This window comes from Talpa europaea, assembly GCF_964194135.1.
Source record: "Talpa europaea genome assembly, chromosome: 3".
Classification (NCBI taxonomy): domain Eukaryota; kingdom Metazoa; phylum Chordata; class Mammalia; order Eulipotyphla; family Talpidae; genus Talpa; species Talpa europaea.
This window is the reverse complement of record NC_140069.1, coordinates 87,316,173-87,340,260: the sequence shown is the minus strand read 5'-3', so window position 1 is coordinate 87,340,260 and position 24,088 is coordinate 87,316,173. Positions and strand designations below refer to the sequence as shown.

General features: G+C 36.3%; 1 protein-coding gene and 1 pseudogene across 2 annotated transcripts in view; one reads left to right on the top strand and one right to left on the bottom strand.

Moving 5' to 3' along the window:
- The window catches only part of PHF14 (PHD finger protein 14), a gene marked incomplete at both ends in the record, with an annotated part of 164,381 nt that extends 147,484 nt beyond the window's left edge, over positions 1 to 16,897 (bottom strand). The window contains 2 exons of the mRNA XM_084230926.1: positions 674 to 818; positions 16,853 to 16,897. Of these exons, the coding sequence (XP_084087052.1) occupies positions 674 to 818; positions 16,853 to 16,897 (190 nt within the window). The remainder of the gene's footprint in view (positions 1 to 673; positions 819 to 16,852) is intronic.
- LOC311168234 (ubiquitin-conjugating enzyme E2 E3-like) lies at positions 4,525 to 5,080 on the top strand (annotated as a pseudogene). The gene has a single exon. The product of its transcript is annotated as a ubiquitin-conjugating enzyme E2 E3-like (transcript).
- Positions 16,898 to 24,088: the final 7,191 nt, after the last annotated feature.

The window sequence follows — 24,088 nt, the reverse complement described above, 5'->3', positions numbered from 1 at the left end:
AGAATTGACATAATACAGTCTGCAAGATAAAAAGGACATTTTGTCTACAAAATGAGACATAATGTAGGAAAATGTTACCATTTGGGAAATCTAGGTGAAAGGTTTATGAGAATTCTTTATATTATTCTTACAACTTTTCTATTAAGTTGGAAATCTACATTTTATGTAAAAACAATTGTTAAGTTAAAAAACCAAAAAACAAAATAGTCTTGAAATTTTAATTAGGAAAAACTTTCAGTATATTACAGCAGCTCCTATTTCTGATTTTAAAATATGATCTCTACAAATTCTCCTTTCAAGTTCAATATAGAAAATTATTACTATGAAGGAATCAACTGTATAGTGTCAGTAGACTTAGACTATAATTCTTTTAATAATACATTTTAACTGGAATAACATGCTACTAAACTTATTTCTATTTCTAAAATTCATTTAAAAACTAAACATTACTATAAAGAAAAATATCAGAAAAAAATGTAATTTCATACAATAAAATTTCTATTTTAAGTATTTTAACACTATCACAAAGATTCAGAAAATCTTATTTCAAATGAAGCATGATAAAATATTGAAGAAAAAATGTAGAATAGAATACTACTAAGTAGAACTGATTTTATTTATTTAAATGCAGTATCAAGCAGTCATTTCTAAAAGATGAAAGAAAAAAAATTACCTTCATGAACTGTAATGCCACAATTGTCACACTGAATTATTTCATCAGCATCCTCGCTATTATCTCCAAGACAAACACAGCAAATCAGAATATGGTCCATTTTTTGAGAACTCCAATTTTGACTCTTCTCAAGAATCAGCGAGTCCTAATATTAAGATATATCAGAAAATCACATACTTAAATTAAAAGGTAATCTTATAAAGTTCTCATTTTCAATTTTTTATGCATTTCCAAAATTATGCCACATTCTCCATTCTTTTAGCAAATTCAAAGCATGCTACATTTTAAAAGAACACCTCTAAGGACCCTTTCAAAGGACCCTCTAAGTACCCTTTCCCTATTTTTTTTTAATTATACGCAATTCCCATATTCTTTCTCTTCTAAGAAATGAAAAAGGAGGTGAGCAAATAAAAACTCTTCATCTGTTTTACCATTCTGGATTATAATCTGACCTCTTAAACTAGGAAAAATGAAAAATTAACACAAAATTGTCAATCCTGCATACAGGTTTAAAAAGCCTAACAGAGTTCCTTTTTTGGCAGTTTATAATCCTACCAAGGGGAAATAAGACATACATATATTAAAAAGGAATGAATCAATTTAAGATAACATAGAAGCATATCTGTATTTGATGGCAGTTACAGACTTTATACTCCTTAACTGCAGAGAAATTCATAAGTTTCAGGGTCATCAAACTACTGGATGGTTATCGCTTCTCGGCCTTTTGGCTAAGATCAAGTGCAAACTACTGGATGGTAGATCCATGAAAGTGTGCACAGGTACATGTGATTGTACAAGTATGGAACATTTGTGCATATAGTCTAAGAAAGGATCTGTTGCTAGATGATTAAGAATACTCTATTAGGGTTATGTCAACAAATATCTAGTATAAACTGGCAGTAAACACATTTATAATATAAAAGGAAAAAGAAGATGTATTAATAGACAAATATAATGATAAAATTTCAAGAGAGGAAACAGTTTGCTTTTTTTGATTAAATCCCCTGCATTATAGATTTAAACTTTAAATGAAAATAATTATTCTTATATTTAACAGACTGGGTCTAGCATTACATATAATAAAGATGAATTTGAGTCCATATTTTCATTTAAGAGCCTAATATATTCAGAACCAAAATTAATTAGTTCTATATTCTCCATTCAGTAACTGCCATTTCATATTAATATTTTTATATCCTTTTAGACTCAACTAATATCCAAAGGTAATATTTAGAGTCATCACTTAAACAGCAATCCAAAAGTGACACTTGGTCGTCATAATTACTAAAAAGTCTTCCTACAAAGAAAACTCACGGTTTCTAGTATTTTGGTATGGCAAGCAAAACAAAAACCTGCCACAATTTTCATCCCATTGGCTATTCTTCAAATGTAAGAACATTTCAAAAAGTCAAATGTTTTGGGGTTTCATTCTCAGCTCTCATTTAATAGCTATTGAACATCAAAACTATAGTTTTCTCATCTGTAAAATACAGATAATAAAAATAACATGAACCTCATAAGGTGGTATTGTGAGAATTAACAAGATAATGTATGACGTGAATGTTCCTGACATACCAAGTTTTCTATACGTGTTCATTTCCTTTTTCCTTTCCTTTGAACTTCTTCCAAGTGACGGAAGAAGAAAAATGAACTAACGTATAAGCCTCAGTGAACTCTGATATTTGATATACTTTCCCATTTTAAGCCCAAAGAAAACTTTTTTCTTGCAATACTACATCTAGGTTAAAAAAAAATCAGATTAGGAAAGACCTAGCAAACCACCAGAGATTAATGACTGAAAGGCTACTTGTGTTACAGTTATGTGTTACAGTTATGTGTTACAGTCTGGTCCTTTAATTCCCATCACTTAAAAGACTCCTATACAAGTATAATGCAAAGAAAAAAATGAGGGGCTGCAGTTCTTCTGCCCACCTGTGACTATGCACATGCTCCTTTTCACCTACTCTCTCCCTCTGCAGGGCAGCAGCCTCCTGCCTGCCCATGACCTGTTCCATGCCGGGCCTTTTCTTCACTGACCTCCCGCAGCAGAGGCAGCTCTCCTCAAGGCCTCTCACCTGTGGCCATGCAGGCCTCTGAGCAAACCTGTCCCTTTCAGGGCAGCTCTTTCTGCCTGTTCGTGTCTATGCAAGAGTCCTTTACTCTTCTGTCCCTTTCTCTAATAAACCTGCTCTTTTAAATATTAAAAAAAAAAAAAAAAATGGAGGACACAAAAGCCATAATGAAGTGGCTGACCGATAATGCTTCAATGTAAAAATCTAAATTATACATTCTCTTAAAAAATGATGATTTAAGTTTACTTTAGTAGAGCAAACATAAGTTTAGACACACTTATGATCAGAATGTAAAAGCCAATTTAGTGCCAATTTCTATTAGCATATTTCTGAAGATGTAGACCATCTTTCAAGGTTCTGAAAACAATAATTAAGATAAAGTTTTTAACCACAAAATATATCAATTGAAAATATTTTTATATAAAGATAGAAATCAGAAAAGTGGGTTTTTAATGGCACAAGAGTATCATCTAGACTATCTTTAATATTATGGAATAATTTAATGGAATCTAATGGTACTTACAAAAATAAAAGACACATTGTAATAAATCAGTCACCACATATAGTAAATTATTTTCTTTCTTCCGTTTGGATTTAAAATTTACACCAACAATGATAACATTGCCCAATGCTCTCTGTGGGCTTTAATATATGTTTGATGTTCATTTATATATATATATATATATCATAAATGATATATACAACAGAATAAATTCTAAGTTATGTGTTTAACAGAAGAAATTCCAGCACACTTCATGTAAAGCCAAAATTTTAAAAATCCTTTGCCCTAACTAATTAATCAGTATATCAAGAAGTTTGATCAACAATTCTTTCTCCAAGTTTTTAAAGATTAACTTCTCAAAAATCTCAATTTTTATGCAATGTTACAAATTGATATTCTTTAGGTATTAGAGCAATTTGTTTTATTCTGATATTTGTAAGAAGGCAAATGATTAGGCCCAAACACAAGTGGTTATTTATAAATTTTGGCAAAATTAAGGGTAAAAATCTGTTGACAATTTCCATTTCTGAAATCTAATCTATAGCAGAGATCTTTATGGGGGAAAAAGTTTCCATATATTGACATAATTTTCTATCATATTAATTCCCATTCAAAGCTCTAGTTTCAAAGACCTATAAAGACTGCTACATACAAAAATGCTGCATTTTTGGCCTCAGAACTGACCTCAAAAGACTAAAAAATAACCTTAATGAAATTCAAAAGTTTCAAATAAAAGTTTTATAATTCAAATAAAAGTTTTAAAGAAACATATAACCATATTATAAAGTTTTGTTCAGATTGCACTATATTCAAAAAATGCCATAATTCCATTGACAAAAGCAAGTGCCCATACAAAAAATGCAGGTTATCAAATATCTAGTTCTAGAATAGCAGTTCTCAAGGTTGTGGTCTGGGGCACTCTCAGGAGAAAGTAGAGACTGAATTTATGGTAGTAGTATAGTTGCTGCCTTTTGCATTGCCTCTATCACAGGTACATGTGAAGTTTCCCAGCTACAAGACATGGGATAACATCACCAACCTGACCATTTGTGTGCTTCTGTATCACTTATTTTTTGCAATTTCTGAGCTTTAATATGAAAGGATAACTATCAATCAATATAACCTACAAAACAGAATTGGGCAGGGAGAGGGGCTCAACAATTTTTTGAGCATAAAGGGGGAGAAAAAAATGTTGGTCCATGATGTAAAAATTTAGCGAGGAACCTTGATGGCACTGGGAGCTTTGCAGAAATTTTCCAAGAAATAACTTCACCAAGATGCAAGGGTCTGAAGATGAGAGCTCTAGCACCAGCAGTGGCAGTTTAGATGTGGACTAGAGAGACCCAGTCACTCCAGAGACTGAAGAACAAGAAAAAGAAAATCTGCCACTCAGCAGAAGAAAACCAAACTCTGTAGCAAAACCACTAAGTTATCCACTGGAGCTAACTTTTCCTTTCCCTAACATCCCCATAGGCCCTAAATGCTGGGCCTTAAGGAGATAACATTTATAAATGGAGACTGACTATACTTGGTCCGCCAGGTTCTACATATGAAGGCGTTTTTTCTGGATATCCCATTTTCATCCAATTATCTGTTTAAGCCACCAAAGGTTACTTTCCAAACTAGAATTTATCACTGCAATATCAACAGTCAGGGAGTCATCTGTCTGGATATCTTAAAAGAAAATGGAGTCCTGTTTTGATTATCTCAAAGGTTTTGCTGTCAATTTGTTCTCTTTTGATAGACTGAAACTCTGTGGATCCTTTGGCTGGAAACATAGTTACTCAGTATTTGACCCACAGAGCTGAACATGACAGGTTAGCCAGACAATAGCACCAAGAGATAAATAATGAAATTCATATAATTTGTATGTAGTGTAAAGGAGCAGAAGTCATCTTCTCACTGTGCTACAAATTTATAGCCTTCACAATAAGGATTTCTGTGTATATATTATACTAATTCTACTCTCTGCTTTTATCTTTTAGAGAATGGGAGACTATCAGGAATAGAACTTTGTAGTTGTAGATTAGTTGTGTTCAAAATGCCTATTGGGAAGTCTTGATTCTCTGGGGTATCAACATGAATTTTGTGATGTACTTAGGATACCGGTCCTGAAGTCTACCAAATATTACAGTGCATTTTAGCCTAATTCACTACCCATATGAAGTTATGAAAGTAGCAGTAGATGGGCAGCTCTCCTGCTCACCTGTGACTATGCAGTTATTTCTTCTCATAAATCTGTTCCCTTTGCAAAGCAGCAGCAACAGCTTCTCCTGCCTGAGCTTTAATTTGAAAGGACAACTATCAGTCCATACAACCTACACAAATATAATTGGGCGGGGGTGGGAGCTCAACAATTTTTTGAGCATAAAGGGGAGAAAAATGTTGCCTGCCTGTAATTATGCAGGTACCTCTCTTCTTCTATCTCCTTTTTCAAATAAACCTGTCTTTTTGAAATTAAACATAAACGTACCCATAGATGACTAGTAATGATGTCACTTGTATTAAACCCCATCTGTTTCTGAGTATGTGGTTTATGCTGCAGTGAAAAATCTTTTACTTTTTACCTGTGTCAGTTTGTAATGAGAGGATTTCCTTTTACCCAGAACTGAGACCAACAAGTTTGAGACTCATTGCTCTAGAGTATTTCAAGGCATATGGAAAGGTATATTGAGACCATTAAAAGCAACAGTTATAACAGAGCCTCCCTCAAAAATATATCACATTCCCCCAAAGAACTTCAAAATTATGAAATTTGGGGGGCATCATTTATAATTTTCAATTATTATTGAAGAGTTTAAATAATAGTTGGGGGGAACAGTTATGAATCTTTCAGGTAGAATAGTATTGAGGAAATTAATTTTCTAAAGTTCTTCTATACTTCTGCATAGATTACAGCAAAAGGAAAATTAACACACAAAAAATTAGTTACTATAAGAAAAAACTTCTTGACAACTTTATCAAGGCAGTATTCCAAGAAGTGGTCTGGAATCTCATCCTTTCTGGCATGCTAACCTAAATACATAAAGCACTATTATTTATCACTAGTAGGAAGTTATTACTAGTAGGAAAAACTAACACATGTGGTCTTCAAATGAATCAAAAAGGGCAGTCTATAAAGCCTCTTAAACAATGTAATATATTACATATCATTAACAAATGACTAATGTATCTCTTTTATGTGGCAAATTTCTAAACATGTGCAGGTGCTCCCCATACCTTAGCATAAAATCTAATCTATACTGCCTCCATCATTAGCTGGACTACTTTTGTGAATGTCAGCCTAATAAAAACAAAGAAAGTGATACTGCCAAAGGTAATCCTCTCAGCAAATATGTAATCAGTGCTAAGTACTCTAAAATAACATGCCTAAATCAAATACGAACAATTGGATTTTCCATACCTCTGTTATCCTAAATTCACTTTGGTTATATGAAACTGCTTTGCAATATCAGTATAAATACTGTATTACATTCCAAAAGACAATTTTTCTTTACCTAAAGATAAAAAATATGAGCATTGGAGGCAGGCAGCATTCTTCATATGAAAGTGGGCAACTCAGAAATTAACCAATATTTATAATCTAAAATGTAAGCTGCTGTTTCATATCTATTGATATAGGTAACCCTCAGAGCCTGCTAATATTTTGGTAAGAAAATCACTAAATTTTTAAATAAAACTTAGTAAAAATAGATAATCACTGCTATGTAAAACTTGTAAGCAGAAAAAATATAAAAGGACAGATAAAGCATAGATGGAAAATCTTTCTACCTATTTAATCTATTTCAGTGAAATGAAAAAACAAAACAAGTGCTAGGTAAAGAAGTGAATTTTGGTGACCATAAACACATGAACAGAAATGAGAGACTTAAATTATTAGAGTTCTACATGTGATGTAACAGGTACATCTACATGTAAAATGACAGCTCAATCTTTCTCTTGAAAAAACATATACATAAACACACAGACAAAAAGACACAAATATGTTTGACTGAAGAGTCTTGAATGTTGCATCTTGGGCCCAATGGATAAACCTAACTTTCAATAGTAGAACTTCAAGTGGAAGAACTGAGTCATTACTGTAGTTTTATGATAGAAATGTTTGTTTTGTGATAGGAATGTTATTTTTTTTTCATTTCTTTGTAGAACTTATTCACTAAATATATGTAAACATATAGTTCACATATATTCCCATACATCTTAAAGATTTGGTGATGATTCAGATGATGGGTGCCATAACTAGTAAAGAAATTAACCTTTAAAATGAATGTCTAAAAGTCTGAGACAATCATTAGACTGTCTATTGCCCTGATCTAAGTATTCTAAAAGTCTAAATTTTATGTGGCTATGGACATAACTAAGTTGAAAGTAAGTGACCTTTGTTTTCATAATCCACTCAGTACCTCTCGGTAATCTTATGAACAATGGGGTTGAGGGAATAGAAGGGGAATGGAAAACGCTACCATTCCCCAAGTTTATAGATACAAAAACATTTCTCTAAATATATAGATTGTGAGCTCCTTGAGGACGGTGATTGTGAGTTCCTTGAGAACGGTGACAAAAATAGTAGATACCGAATAAAGGATGGTTGACCAAATTAATAAATGCTACAGTTAGAGGGTGCTCATCCACTCCCACAGCTGTCTAGAAAGAGAGTTCAAGGAAGCCACTGAATATAATGAGTAGAATGACTTAGAGAAGAAGTCCCTTTTCCCCAGACAGACAGATATCATAAAAATTGGGTTGATCTACCTCATTACTCTTGCTTTGAGATAGTGTCAGGCTATCATTGGTCAGTTCCTCATCATCAGCACTGTTTCTGCTAAGAACTTTACTCTTCTTCTTCTTGCAGCCTGCCTCACTGGCAGGGCTGCTATGATCTTCATCATTGCCTTCATCATTATCATCCTCATCACTCCCACTTCCCTCATCTTCGTCATCCTCGTTGTCGCCATCACTCCCCTCTTTCTGAGAGGCAGATCTCCCCTTCCTCTTTACTACAGTTGGCCGCCAGTCATTGTCATCTTCACTGTCGTAGTCATCCATGTCATTCAGCTCTTCCATGGAGACAAAATCCAAAAGCGGTCGGTTTCGACGAAGGTTCCACTTTTTTGGCTCACTGACTTGTTCCTCAGCAGAGGTCGTTGTGGTGGGGACAGAAGGAGACGTGTTAATAGCAGGAGGACTTGTGGCTGGTGTGATGGGGGCAGCAGAAGCAGCCACATTATCAGACACTGTTGCTTTTTCTTTCTCCTTCTCTTTCTCTTTCTCCCTTTCCTTTTCTTTTTCCTTCTCTTTCTCCTTTTTCTTTCTAGGTCTGTCGCCATTCTCTTCTTCCTCCTTCTTTTCTATTTTAATTAACTGCTTTTCTGATGATAATATTTCTTCCACTGCAGAATTTTTAAGTTGTTCTTCTTTTACTTTAACATCTTCAGTCAGTTCTTCCTCTAAAATATTTTCTTCAGAATCACTACAGGAACCTTCTCCACTGTCTTTTGAGGGATCTTCACTTCCATTACCACTCCCTTCTGAATCTGTTGAAAATATGAGAAAAAAAAAACCACACATATGTATATACATACACACACACACACACAACGCTGACACAAATGAAACCACCAAAGTTTGTGAATAACTTGCAAAACAATATAAACAAATTTAAGTCAGAAGATGGTAGACATTCCCAACCTGATTAAATAAATCAATGAAGTTGGTATAATGGTTTTAGTTAATATAACACTAATGAAGATGAATATATATAACTCTAAATTAAAATATGATTTTAAAAAAGGAACAGTATTTTGTGTCATATATCTTAAACTGTATTTGGTGCCCTAGAGGCAATTTTTTTCTAAAAGTATGTGCTGCTTTTTAAATTGGGCACTTGATTTTAACTTAATAATAATAAAATTAAGACTAAATTCATCTTCCATCCTGGCTTTCTTTTATAAGCTATATGGAATTACAAGCATTGAGTGACATTCAGAACAAGAAAAATCTAGCACAAAAAAACTGTTTCATTTACTTCACTATTCATCCAGCAAAAATGAGCATATATATTTATGACAGTCAACTTGTACCACATCACTGACATAATAAATCAGTTTTAAGTACCAAGACATAAGTGAAAAGAGACAAGAACAATGGCATAGAACAGGAAATTGCAGGAGAAATGATCAATTTTCCTACTATTTAGAATACTGTTCATATCAAATGACATTATTTAAGCTTCTAGGCAGTAACTATCCCTTAGAATGAAAGAAACTGATGACTTTTTTTTAAAAACTAACCCATCTTGGAAATGAGCAACCACAATAGTCACTGAAAAGATAGGCTGGTACACTAATGAGTACGTGCAGGACAAGAAGCTTTCTAGGAAGTTTCTTCCATTTCTACCTAGTCACCCAGGCCCTCTCAGCTTAATAGTATTCAGTAACCTTTTAATCTTCTTTGCACTTAAATCTAAAGTATATGGGAAGAGGATAATGAAGAAGAGGAAAAAAGGATGGGTGCAGGAGAAAACCTTGGAAACAAACCAATCATATTCAAGCCCTGTCCAATACCAACAGTAAAATCTGCAGTGTAATGAATTTTTTGCACCAATAACCAAGAAAATAATGGTTAAAAATATTTCCATACCATTTTAATATGTTACCATAACCCTTAGCCTCTACAATTAACTAGACATCAAAAGCAAAGAAATCTGTCTGTAATTAGTATCTGGAATCTACAGTGCCTTAGAAATTCTTTATAAATGACTGCTTAATATGTATATGTAATATATATATTCTGAAAGTTAAATCATATAAAAGAGAAAGATTAACATTTACTAGATGTTGACTAAGGCTATAACATTATCATTAATCTGAAGCTTATTACATAGGTACCCACAGCTTATTCATGACTGCTGTGAAAAACATTCTTATCCTAAATGAACTTGCAATAAGACACAAGAGCAGTATCATGCAAATCAGTAATCTCTTATACAAAATTTTGGAGCCTGGTATATTGCAGAATTTAGACTATTTTAAGATTTTAGAAAGGCAGCATGGTATATGCACAACTTATTATCAATACATTAATACCTTCAGTGAGGTCTAAGGTACTATCCTATAATCGAACACATTGTTTCTGCATTGAAAAGTATGAATATATATGAGCATGATAAATAAGAACTACAAATAAATTCCAATCAGTTCCAGTCATATTTTACTTTCAAATAAGTTTGTGCTAAACTTAGGAAACACCTTTGGATTTGACAGCTTTTCGAATTTCAAAGAGTAAGGACCCAACATCACTCACAAATGGATGGGTTCTTTTCAGTCCAACAGCTCTACAAATCATTAAAACAATTATGGGAATTTTATACCACTCATAAGAATTAAACCCAACTTATTATTAAAATATTTAGTAAAAAAAGTAATAAAAGGCATAACTAGATATTTTTAGACAAGAATATAATAAACAATAATCAGAGCTGACTAAATGGAGGAGCAACTGTGCATACTGATTAAAGAAAATTGGAACATCTTACAAGTAATGCCAAAATTAAGAGAGCTAGGAAATGTAAAGGTATTTTTCTTTTGAGTGATCTTCTAGAGACCTCTTTAGAAGTACCTACCTAAAAAGTACTCTTAATACTTTTAAGCAACATAAATATTACAGCAGATAAAAAATAAGATGAACTGTGGAGGAAATGTGAGTACCTGACCAAAACTGAGAACAATCTATCTTTACTATTACTTGGTAATTTTACAGAATGACAGAAACATTTGCAATTCTATTTTGGTTGTTGCCAATGCTAATCAACTAAATTTTTTTTTTTTAAAGATTTTTTTTTTAATAGAGGCATGTTTTTCTTTATTTGTTTGCTTGTTTGTTTTTTTTTGTTTTGTTTATACATGCACTGGGTACAGTCAGAGGCGCGGGAGGGTGAGAGAATTCACCAGAGCCAGAGCGGGGAGCAGAGCAGGCAGAAGGACCGAAGTACACTGCTGAGGGGAGCAGCGGGCGGCATGTGGGACCCTCCTCCGGGGCCGGGGAGCAGCCGGGGATTGAACCGGCGCCGCAGAGGCCGCGGGCAGCTTCGCAACCCAGCGCTCTACCGCTGCACCACCGGGGAGGCCCTAATCAACTAATTTTTAAAAGCAGAGGAAGCCGATACTTTTTGATCTTGTTTTTGTAATCAGGACTAAAGAAAAAACAAAGTTTTAAATTCTTGACATTTGTTATCAGCAGAATGTGACCCTGTCTCCACAAATATTAAATCCTAGTAGTTCACTTCATTTTCCAAATGTAACACATTATTCAAACTCCATCTTCAAAGATCAGGAACATATCAAAGTTTATCTTTCTTTGATCTCTGAAAAACATCTTCATCTGATTAACCACCACTTCTTTTTGATACATCTGCACTTGAGGAGTGGCAATAAACAATATTTAGTTACCAAGCACAGCTTGGTAATAATGACAATGAAAAAATCAGAGTCCTTGACTATCTATATATTTTTGTAGGCTACAATGAAAAATTTCCTATTACTACATATTCAAATAATGACCCTGTACCATGTTTTAAATCCATCAGCTCTTACCTCCCTCCCCCAAAAAGTAGACTACAATAAGCCAGGTATTTCAAGTGTAGTTACCTTAAGCATAAAGACGGAGTTAATTCTCTTTCTATAATAAAGCATTCTACATTAGGAAAAAAACTTTAAAATTGAAATCCCTACTTCCTATTAAGTTAAATAAAAGTAACCTTTCTCAAACACATGATGTATCAGAATCTCTCCAAGCAATTACTATTTCAAATGATGGGCAGTTAAAGAATTTATTACAGTTACAGAAATAAAAAAAAACAACCTTCAAGAACTCTTTCACAATATTCAGTGCACACGTTTTTTCCATGATAAATATTAGACAATAAAATCAGTATGATCTAATCCAGTTTTATGTTAGTTTTGCAATATATGCAATCATTTTTGCTCATCAACCTTAATTATTTAGATAGTCTTTCTGTTCAATGATCTCATGCAATAGTGATTAGTAATATAAACAAACACAATAAATAATAGATAACTAATCTACAGGTTATTCAGTTATCATCTTAGAGCTAGCTTTGACTAACCTGTACATCTCTCATAGCTTTGACTAACCTGTACATCACTTCATACTCTATTCCTGACTCTAGTTCTAGTTATGTTATTTTGTATTTTACAGAAAAGTCTAGGCCAGTGACTCTAAAATAGGGGAAATTTGTCCCACAGAAGACATGTGGCAATGACACTGATTGCCAGAAAAGGGTGGATGGTAGAGAGGAACATAGGGAAAATGCTCATGGCACTTAGTAAATAGAAGACAGGGATACTACTGAACATCCTATAACACATACACAGGACTTGCCTCCACAACATAGGATTATCCAACACAAAATACCAATAGTCCTTAGGTTGAAAAACCCTGGTCTAGAACAGAAGACCTCAATTAAAACTTTCCATGCTTACCTTTTCTATTCTTTCACTCAATCTTGATCCCCAAATATAAATGACATTTTCTAGCTGTTACATTTTTAGTGTTCCCCCCACCTAGATTGTTCCTCCTTTAGTTCCGACTTCAACTCTTATCACCTCAGTTGCTCAATCAAGACTAAAGTAGTCTCATCTCTTATGAAAGACTTGAACAACACAAGTTTTTTGTATCATCTATGCATCCTTTGTTTTATGTAATGACTCTAATATTACTATTTCTTTGTTAATTCACCAGAACATTCAGCAAAATACTCTTAAAATGACACAATCATTGACCAGCTCTTGATCCATTTGCCCAAAGTCAGATTAAGCACAAAATACTACCAAAGCAAAGTCTTAGATTAACTCTTCCAGTTAAATTATTATTCTGGAAGTATGGGCTAACTAAACTGTGGCTCAAAATCAAAGTTAACCAGGGCCTCCCCTTGGTGGCACAGCGGTTGAGCACTGGGCTGCGAAGCTGCCTGCAGCCTCTGCAGCGCTGGTTTGATCCCTGGCCACTGGCAAGGGTCCCACATGGCACGCAGACCTCTCCTGCCATGCCCACTGCTCCCCTCAGCAGTGTACTTCGTCACTCTGCCTGTTCTACTCTCCACTCTGGCTCTGGTGAATTCTCTCACCCTCCCGCACTTCTGACTGTACCCAGTGTTTGTATAAATAAATAAATAAATCTTTTAAAAAAAAAAAGTTAACCATTTACTTTGAGCAGGGAGTTGGGAGGACATACTATTTTATCTTGTTTAATGAAAGTAATCTATGCACTCATCTTTTAAAATATTCCACTTTTAGAGCAGATTACTAAATGCTCTGTCCTAAATGTCTCCCAGCCTATTCCAATCCCAGGTCTAAATCTCAAATATAACCACTATTGCTAGATCAACCATGAAACTGCCAATATTCCACTGTTTTAGACCCACAAAACCAGAACCAGTAACATCAGTTGGTTGCACCTAACATTTCAACATATAGTTCCTCTGGTGGTTATCAATCATTATAATATCTTTTTTGGGACTTATTATTTTAAAATGTATTGACTGACCCAATCAAAAATGAAAAATTTAGCTCTACTTTTTCTAAAAGATAAACTTTTCAGTTCATAATTTTCTGAAGGTAGAGACTTATTAACTGTAAATTATCACTTGGCAGTCTTATGGCAAGATATTCTTTTTCATCATCAAATAGTTACTGAATGTTTGGTTCTGTAGAGTAATTAAAAAAAACAACAACAAACTGACCTTAAAGTCCAATGGAGAAAAGAGAAATAAGCTATACAATAAAGGCAATACAGAATGGGAAACATTCAAGGGGATGCAAGGGTTGTAGGAATTCAAAGAAGAATGTGTTCTTGGCCCCAAATAGGAGCGGAGGTAGTATCTGAGCTTGGACTTCAAAGTTGGGTGGGTGTGGTGGAGGGAAGATTATCACAGCAATGGCAAAACATTTTTGAGCAAAATTTACTTTTTCTGTCATAAGAGCATATCAGTAAAATGTTTATCTGCAAGGGTTTTGAATAGGTTAACCTTCCAGAATTTTCTATACTTAATCTTGAATCAAATACAAATATGAAGTTTTATAATCAGAATTTTAAATTTCAAAATGAAAATCAGGTAACAAAAATATAGGCCAGCCAACCTAATCATTTTAACATTTTAACATTAAGTTAAAAGGAACATTAACATTAAGTTCTAAGGAAATCAGTTGTTCATTCAATAAATAATTTTTAGAGACTGTTTTGAAAGAAGCTATGATCAGACAGACATTCAACTATTTTTCCACCTCCAATTTAATCTATTCATCAACAGGGTTGGGATTCTACAACTTCGGCGTATTTGAAAACCAGTGGTAAGTCTAATGTCTTCTTTCCTGTGAGAGTCCAATACCAGGCAGAGAAGAAAAGGGATTCAAAAAGAAAACACTTAATCTAGAGATCAAGAATAAGTCAGTGTCTCAGCTATGGTGACATCAGCGCACATTAACCAAGAAAACAAAATACATTTCAATTTCTACTATAAACTATTTTAAACAAAATCATTTTCTACTAAATTTTAATTTACAGTAACATATGAGGAACTACACAGATGAATGTGGGATCTTAGTTCCACAGGGGCTATGTAAGTAAATCACAGAATACAACAGACTAGGTATTGTGACAATAGGAACAGGAAGTATATATTTTTTGAGTGCTTTTAAGAGCGAGATACTATTTTTTAATGATCAGCCTAACAAAAATCAACCTACGACTTTTACCTGGACAACCACATGCAAAAGAATGAAAACGCTATCTAACAACATACACAAGAAAGCACATTACCATTTTTCACAAATATTACATAATTCCCATTAATTCTGATTATGATTTACAAGGTTAGGATTCTCTAGTCTGATGACAAATTATTTTGAGAAAGTGGTTTGTATCGTTAAATTCTTGTAACCCTTATAAAAAGAAGTAATACCTGTGAATGACTCCATCTCAATAAACAAATAGAAAAAAATAATCAATGAAGTCAGTATTTACTATCATAGATGTAATTATGGAATAAAGAATTTAAGCTTGGGAGTTTTTCCCACAATGATATTTAAGTAAGTCAAAACTTCAGAAACCCAACTATTTTCGTTAGTTTACAATTTCAACCATAACAAACCAAAACTACACTGTAGCCAAGAATATTTTTATCGGCTAAGATTTTCACCAAAATATCTGAAATAGTTTAGGATTTTATCTCTATTTCTTTCCCTCTCTTTCCCTTGTCTGGAAGCACAAACATCAGTGAATCTACTAAAGGGGGATATGAAAGAGCTAAGAATCAAAGGTTAATAAACAATTACTCAAGGTAATTTAATAACTTCTGATTGCTGGGAGTGACTTCAATTAAGACACTACCACATACACATGGTTTCAGTTCAAGAGCTCACCCATCTACTTCTAGGATTATGCAGTAAAACGATGTAAATTCTGGAGTCAAAAGACAAGGTTTAGATCTATTACTGCCGGAGTGACTTCAAGTAAATATTTTTACTCTGGTTGTAAGTCTCTCCTTCTCTAAGTTGTTATAAAAAATTACTTGAGGTTATGGAACAAACATTCTCAGTAAAGCACAACGTTATTTTGCTTTCTGATGTTATTAAAAGAAATAATAGTAACACAGGACATAACCTAATTTCATCACTTCCTACCATTCCTGAAAAAAAAAAAAAAAAAAAAAAAACCAGAGGCAAGGAGAAAGCTGTAACTAAGAAAGGCAAACTTTCTGAAAGAATATTTTAAAACTGTTAAAGGGATGAAATTGGAAGGCTTTAATTTCTCACCTTATTTAAATTTCCATCCAAAGGGACAGAATTATAAATAATTTTTATTGCTTGTGTTTATTAGTATTTTTTGCATAAAGTACTTAAACATAATTGTATGTATTTCTCAAATATCTGCTTAAAATTGTATGTGTATATGTTAAGACACATGCAACAGATATAAAGGAAAACCATACTCTTAAGTTTCCCAATTTTGCGCAATGTGATATATGACCTTCCAAAAGTTATTTTTTAAATCACAGAGTGTAAGGAGTAATCAGATTTTTGAAAGACCCAATTCATAAGGTCCAGCACCTACACATAATACAGCTTTTTCCTATGTCAATTCTGTTAAGAGGTCTAACTGACAAAAAGCAAAACTCCCCTGGCACGGTGCTGATCTGAAAAGAGAAGAACCCTGCTCATGGTTCACTTTATTCTCAGGATACTATTTTACTTTGGGATATCTCGATTATTCCCCCTCTATACATGAAATAAGCATAAATATATTTTAAGTGGTAGAATGAACAAATGCTTGTGCATCTTTGAAGTAAGTCCCTCTCTGTCTGCTAATTATCTGAGTGAGTCTCAACAAAAACAGAAGCAATGATAGGATCTAGTGAGAGGATGTGGGAAATGTGGGAAAATCAAATGGACAAAATAAATGAGGTTTATGTGCTTTAACTTTGAATTGGCATTTTAATCAAAACCCAAGGAGTCTTTAAAAAAGAAAAAACCTGAAAGTAAGTCAACTCCAGAAAGCTGGGGAAAGGAGAAGAGAGAAAGAAACATTTACCTGAAGCATCTCCAACTTTAAAATCACTGTCATCTGAACTATCATAATCGAGGGCTTCTAGCAGAGAAGCTGCCAAAGGCTTCACCTGCCTCCTCTTGGAGCTGCGATCCACTGTTGAAAAGAAAAATATTACATCGTCATTCATCATCACACCAACCTCTGAAGAGAGGTGTTGTGCTAAAGGAAGAACACAGACGACCTCGGGCAGGGGATTTCTGTCTAATGCATTTTTCAGGCAACGGTCTCGGGAAGGTTGGGGTGGGAACTCGAGCTGGGGACGGCCGTGCAGCCGCCGGAGTGGCAGTGGTCCGAACCCAGGCGGGCCAAAATCAAACCGACCTTTTTTGCCTATCTCGTAATGTTTCTGCACCTCGCTCGAATTCCCTCATTTAAGACACTAGTACAGCCAACGAAGGAAACCGCAAAGCCCAAGGAATAAAAGCCGTGTTCATTCCCGCGGGCGTGGAGGGGGGGCGTCCACGAAGGGTTCGACTTCCCGCAGGACCCTCCCGCCCCCGCTCTGCTCCCACTCCCTGAAGGGGTGCAGCGGGCCTTGCCTTCTCCCCGCGGAGGCCTCCGACACACTTACTAAGGTATCCGTGAGGTAGTCGTTCGGAGGAGACCTAGGGAGTGGCTGCGAGAGCCCAGGCAGCGCCGAGGTCGGGGACCGACACCGCGGAAGCAAGTCGGCAGAGGCTATTTAAACGCGGCGCCGCCGACCAGACCGGGGCGTCCCAGAAGCAGCCCAGAGGTCCCCTCCCGCCCCCCAGCCCTGGCGAAACCGGCCCCGGCCGCTCGCGCCCCTTCCCCAGGCGCTCCTCGGCCAGAGGCGCCCGCGGCCCAAGCAGCACGGCCCACACGGCGGCCCTTGAGAGGGATCTTCCCCGTTAAGACTGCTAGAAAAAATAATAAAACAAAGAAAAACTTTATTAGCCTGCACAGAAACAACAAAAGACCCAGAATTTGCACAGTCCGAGGCCAGTTGCCTGAGACAATAGAAAAAGCAACGACCCGGATACACCTCTAAAGAGAAGGAAGTGAAAACACAAGGCAGAGCGCGGCCCTGAGAGCAGCGGGCGCCCAGAACGCATGCGCTGGACTCGCCGCAGCGCTCCCTCCGGAGGAGAAGCCGAAAAGAGCCGAGAGGGAGCCGAGAGGGAGCCGAGCCGAGCCGAGAACTGACGAAGTTTGTCAAAGGGAGCGCACACTCTTCGAGCCTCCGCCCACAAACCCTGAGGCTCCGCCCTTCCTGCGCCTTACTCAGTTCTGTGTCCATGGGACGTCAATTTGACTTTCGTTTTTTAAGGATGTATTCGGAATAAGCTTTCTACAAAAGAACTGGTGCGATCTTAAGTCACTGTGAAAAAACCTAATACTCTACTTGCTGTTTCCATAAATTGGATTTCTTAAAATGTCTTAATATGTGCGAAAATGAAAGGGAAATGTAATACCATGTGTATTGCCTTGTTTTATTTTTTTCCTGAAAATTTGTGATTTGCCTATCTTTTACATAACTGACCTTAGGAGTACAACTTCTTGAATGCTTTGAAAAATATAGCTCTAAGAAAAAAATATATTACCTGTTTTAATGATGATTATAGTGTGGATCGACATTTTCATATAAATCAGTTTTGCTGATTAAAGAATATATCTAGGGGAAAATGTCCCCAATCCCAAGTATATTGTGTATTATCTCATGAGTGTGGATTTGTATATCGTACCTTCATTCAGATAATTTATTTTTACAATAAACTTTTAAACACAAAAAAAATAAGGACAACATATTCAACCATACATGGCAGTCCTTCAACAGTTTCAAACAAAATATTTACTTATACAACTATTTTTTTTAAATGGATTAAGATACCAAAATCTGGGCCTCTCTGGTGGCGCAAGAGGTTAAGACAAAACCTATGAAGCTATCTGCAGCCACTGCAGCACAAGTTCGATTCCTGGCGAGGGAGCTACCCACATGGTGCAGCAGACCTCTCCTGTCTCTCCCGCTGCTCCCCTCAGCAGTGTATTTTGGTCAGTCTGCCTGTTCTGTTACCCACTCTGTCTTTGGTTGTTTTTTTTTTTTTAAATTTATTTATTTATGCAAGCACTGGGTACAGTCAGAAGCGCGGGAGGGTGAGAGAACTCACCAGAGCCAGAGGGGAGAGCAGAGCAGGCAGACTGACGAAGGACACTGCTGAGGGGAGCAGTGGGCGCCATGTGGGACCCTCGCCCCGAGGGGCTGGGGAACTAACCGGTGCTGCAGAGGCTGTGGGCAGCTTTGCAACCCCGCGCTCAACCGCTGTGCCACCAGGGGAGGCCCAACCCATTCTGTCTTTGAATCCTCTCACCCCCACCCCCACACCTCTGGCCTGTACCTCGGTTCTTGTATAAATAAATAAATATTTTTTAAAAATCATAACCTGAGAAAGGTGTTAAAGCTGTATAACAGCTCAATAGATTATGTAGTCCAGATTAAACACACATTTAATAAATAATTCCCAATTGCTCATTAAAACAGAAAATAGACACTGAGTATACACTAGATACTAGTGTATATAACCACCAATAATGCACAAAATTCATTCCAATTTTTTAAACCCCTGGCCATTGAGTATTAGCAGTCATTTTTAACTATTAATTTTGAAGTATTATAGACTGACTGAAGAGTGCAGCTATAATACTGAGTTCCTATATACCTTTCACCCAGCTTCAATCAATGTTAACAGCTTACATAATCATGGTACATTCACACACTAAGAAGTTAATATTAATACAATAGTATAACTAAACTGCAGACTATTTGAATTTCACTTATATTCCCACTAATGTCTCTTTTCTGTTTCTAGGTCCAATGCAAGGGAAGATGCTGCATTTAGATTAGAAATCTTTTTTAACCTTTGCAATCTGTATGTTAAAAAGAAAAAAAAGGGAAGAAAGGCAGGAAGGAAAGAAGGAAACAAGCAAAGGAAGAGACAAAGAGAAAAGAGTACCAAAATTTTTAAATAGTTAATTGCTTCTTTGATTTGCAAAGAATTATGAATGAGACAGCTAGTTGTCTAACACCACCTATTATTTATTTCTTATTAAAAATAAATAAAGTCCTAAATTTTAAACTATTCACAAGCTTCCCAAGAATGGACACTACATTTCCTTACTTCCATGCAGGTATATGTGACTACGTAATTAAGCTCTGGTCCACTGGATAACATCAGAAATTTATATAAAATTTCGAGGAAATGACATTAAATAAAAGTGCTTGAACTATTCCCTTCCTTCTCTGGAACTTTTAAATTACTTTTTCTAGCCTAGTTGCTGGGGCTAAAACCTTCTCTACCTGGTTAAATAAGATTTATGAGACTGGATTTCCTTTGTTGTATACTTATTAATAACATTCACTTAGAAAAATGTGCATCGGGCCTCCCTAGTGGCTCAGGCAGTTGAGTGCAGCGTTGTGGAGCTGTCCGCAGCCAGGAGATACCCAGGTGACATGGTGGACCTCTCCTGTCTCTCCTGCTGCTCCCCTCAACAGTATATTATGGTCAGTCTGCCTGTTCTGTTCCCCACTCTCCCTGGTAAATCCTCTCACCCTCCTGCACATCTGGCCTGTACCCCAGTTCTTATATGCATGAATAAATAAATCTTAAAAAAAAAGAAGTGAATTTCTTAATGATCTGCCATATTCTTATTAAAGTATTTTTGTTATATAATTCATTATTATGTTTCTCCTTTTGTTTTGGTCAGATTTAAAGTATTGATACATTATTACACATAATGTAAGAATAATTACTTCCTAATAGTGACAACCACAATCTTAATGTAATATTTTGCCCAAGATAATCTTAATGTCAACAATTCTGTTCAACTAAGCAAACTAAATGTGACAATATGATATACATGCATCATCAACAATACTTATAAAACTTTATACTTATATTTATTTATAAAGATTTAAATTTAGAAATGGTCTATAAAAAGGTAAACAATATATCGTTGATGCGGATTCAGGCCTTGACCCCAAAGAATGAGTCCTTTGCCCTATTGTGAAAGAATTCACCTGCGAGCGCTAGATTTAGTAACCAGGCAAAGTTTTATTAGAGACTTATGCATGAGGGAACCAATGCCAGAAAGAAAAAATTAGCAAGGCTCCCTGAAGAGAGTTGGAGGAGATATTTAAAGGGTAGGTCTATGAGAAAGGGATAGAGGAAAGAAGTGACATAGCTTGTTCTAGGTTGGGCTACATACAGACATGTGCAAACAACTTACATTCCAACTGCACATGGAGCTCTAGGCCTTCTCCCTACAGAAAATTTTAAGATAATCATTATTTAGGGTCTAACCCTTTTTTTCTATCATGGTACCTTATGGTCAATGTGGTGGGCCAAATTGTTTGGACAGGGATCTCTAGTCCATGATTTAGTCCACCTGTTCAAACAGGAACTAGAGCAACTCTTATCCTAATGGCCTGACATTTCATTTACCAAGGCTGTCTCGTGGACACTTGATACAGTAAAGCAAAGAAATGTAAAAACAAAAAGTACCAAACATTATCTGGAGTCCTGAATATGAGTTTAGGCTTTGCCCCTGAATTTCGATGTTAACTTAAAACAATCAACTTGACTCTGAGTCTCTGATTCACCATTTGGAATACAGGGATGATAACAATAACCTTTCTAGTTAAATAAAAATTGGTAAGAACCACATGGCACTCTATTTCTAGAGTACTTCACTCTAGGAAAATGAAAAAAAAAAAAAAACAATAGGACATTCAACAAAAACTTTTATTTGAGAAAAGGAAAATAAAATTTTAAATCATGTGTAACTATTGATAACGATATTGTGGAATATAATACAATTATTAAGCATGAATAAGTAAACTAGGAGTCGTAAATCTAAACGATTGTAACCAAGTCCAAGAGATTTGGAGATAAAGATATGAGGCTCTTGGGAAAAGTAAAATAAAAGACATGAAAACTAAAACAGAAGAAATGAAAAATAAAATGGAATCATCTTACCTGGTTTTAGTGAAAAGCTGCAGATTTTGATTATTTTTTTTAAGTAGCAAGAAAAGTACAATTTAATTTATTATAAATTTAAGGATAATAGTTCTGGTTCACAAAGGACAACTGAATATGTGAACTACATTGCTAGCCTCTCCAAAATTTTTTTTAAAGATTTATTTACTTATGCATACAAGAACTGGGGTACAGGCCAGAGGTGTGGTAGATGCGGGGTGGGGGTGAGAGGATTCACCGGAGACAGAGTGGGGAGCAGAACAGGCAGAGTGACTGAAATACACTGCTGAGGGAGCAGTGGGTGAGAAAGGATAGGTCTGCTGCGCCATGTGACTGGCAGGGAATCGAGCTCATGCTGCAGAGGCTGTGGATAGCTTCATACTGCTGTGCTTAACCCACTGCGCCACCAGGGAGGCCCCTCCAAACTTTTCATTTATTATTTTACTTGGTGTGGATGAAAAGGAAGTGATGACTTCATTGCAGTTACACAGACATCTCCATACAAAGGGGAGGTATGGTGGCCCCTACCCCACTTAATGATAGGTGGAGCTGAGTTGTCCCTTGAAGACCAGTCTTTGGTAACAAGTGTTATAATAGAATAGTAAGGTCTGCTACGCCAAGTGGGTCACCTCCCTGGCTGGGGATCGAACTTGTGCTGCAGTAGCTGTGGATAGCTTCAGAGTGCTGATGCTTAACCCCTTGTGCCACCAGAGTGGCCCCAATTTTAGACAGGTTTATATGAATTTAGGATATTTAGTAGGAAAAAATGGTACCTTGAGAAATGGAAGTTGTATGCCAAAATCTCAGAAACTCCTTTTTTTCGCCCCATAGAATCAGACCATTCTCATCTGTCAAGGTGAGTTACCTTGTTGAAGACTTTGTAACACATGACCTAGCCAGAGATCATTTCTTTGCAAAAGAATGCTGATTCTCCTCCACCCCTATTGCATTCCCTCATTGCAGCCTGTAACTAGAGTCAGATCCCAAGATACCCCCAGGGACAAGGACAAATTCTGATACTAAAGGAGACAATGCTCTCAATTATATTAGGAATAACTGCCTTACATTTGGTGGTAGTGTTGTAGGACAGGGAGAGGGGCAGCCCAAACCCCGCAAACCTGTCTATTCTAAGTGGGTTCTGCCATCCGCCGCATCAACACAAAACATAGGAGACTTTAATGAAAAGGAACTTTAATAAGACTAGGAAACAATACAGGTAAGGCAAAGAGTCTAGTTTCTAAGTGAAGCACCCAAAGTTACCCATCCCCTCGTGGGTAAAAGTCCATCCAAATGGGATCGGCCCAGAGCAAAGCCCCAAAGCCTGCCACAAGTCTAAAGCATCTTCCAGGGGGGACCCACAGAAAAGAGTCAGAAACAACCAAACAAGCCCGGAAGGAAAAGAGCAAAATCAACATCAAGATAAAAGCTGCCATGGTCACCTCTCCACGGGTCTCATCCACATCTGTGTCACCCAGTCCACGACCAAAAGACAAGCACAGTTTCTTTACGTGTCTCTAGGCTCCATGCGCCTCCTCCAGGTCTCCTGGCTCCATCCTGCTTCCTTCCTCAGTCTCTTCTGCAGCTTCTCCTCTTCCTGCTCAGCTCCACCCTCCCTTGGGTGGGGCAGGGAACCTGGAACTTCCCCCTTTCCTGGGGACCACCCTGTTACAATCCCCCCTTTTAATTTTTATTCCACCATATCTATGGTGGCACAGATGTCATGGTGTAATCTTAGGAGACAGTCTTTTTTTCAGGATTACAATGTGTATAAGAGAAGCAACAATTAGTCAGCAGCATTGTCCATGAATGTCCAGTATGACAGTTTTCCATTACTTGAAAAGAGCCCATTATCCAAGCCAAAAGAAAAAAAAATCTGGAGCATTGGCTAAAACAAGACAGCAAATATATCAAAATCACAGGGAAAAAAAATCTTAAAATTGGTTCAACTTATGCAAAAACGAATTCTCTCAACCTTGATCCCAAACTTTAACAGCATAGCAAAAGTTTGCAAATTAAATCTACTTTTAAACCATTTTTCCCATTTTTGCATAAAATCACAGGGCAGAAACAACCAACAGCAATTTCTAGCTGGCTTTGTTGAAATACTCCATATAGGATCAGAGCGAATCGTTGGCATCCGGTCGATGCAGGCTTCAGGTACAAAGTTGGTCTCATCAGACTCCACCTGGGCTTTCCTCTTCTCGAGGGTACCAGGGCATTTTCGTTG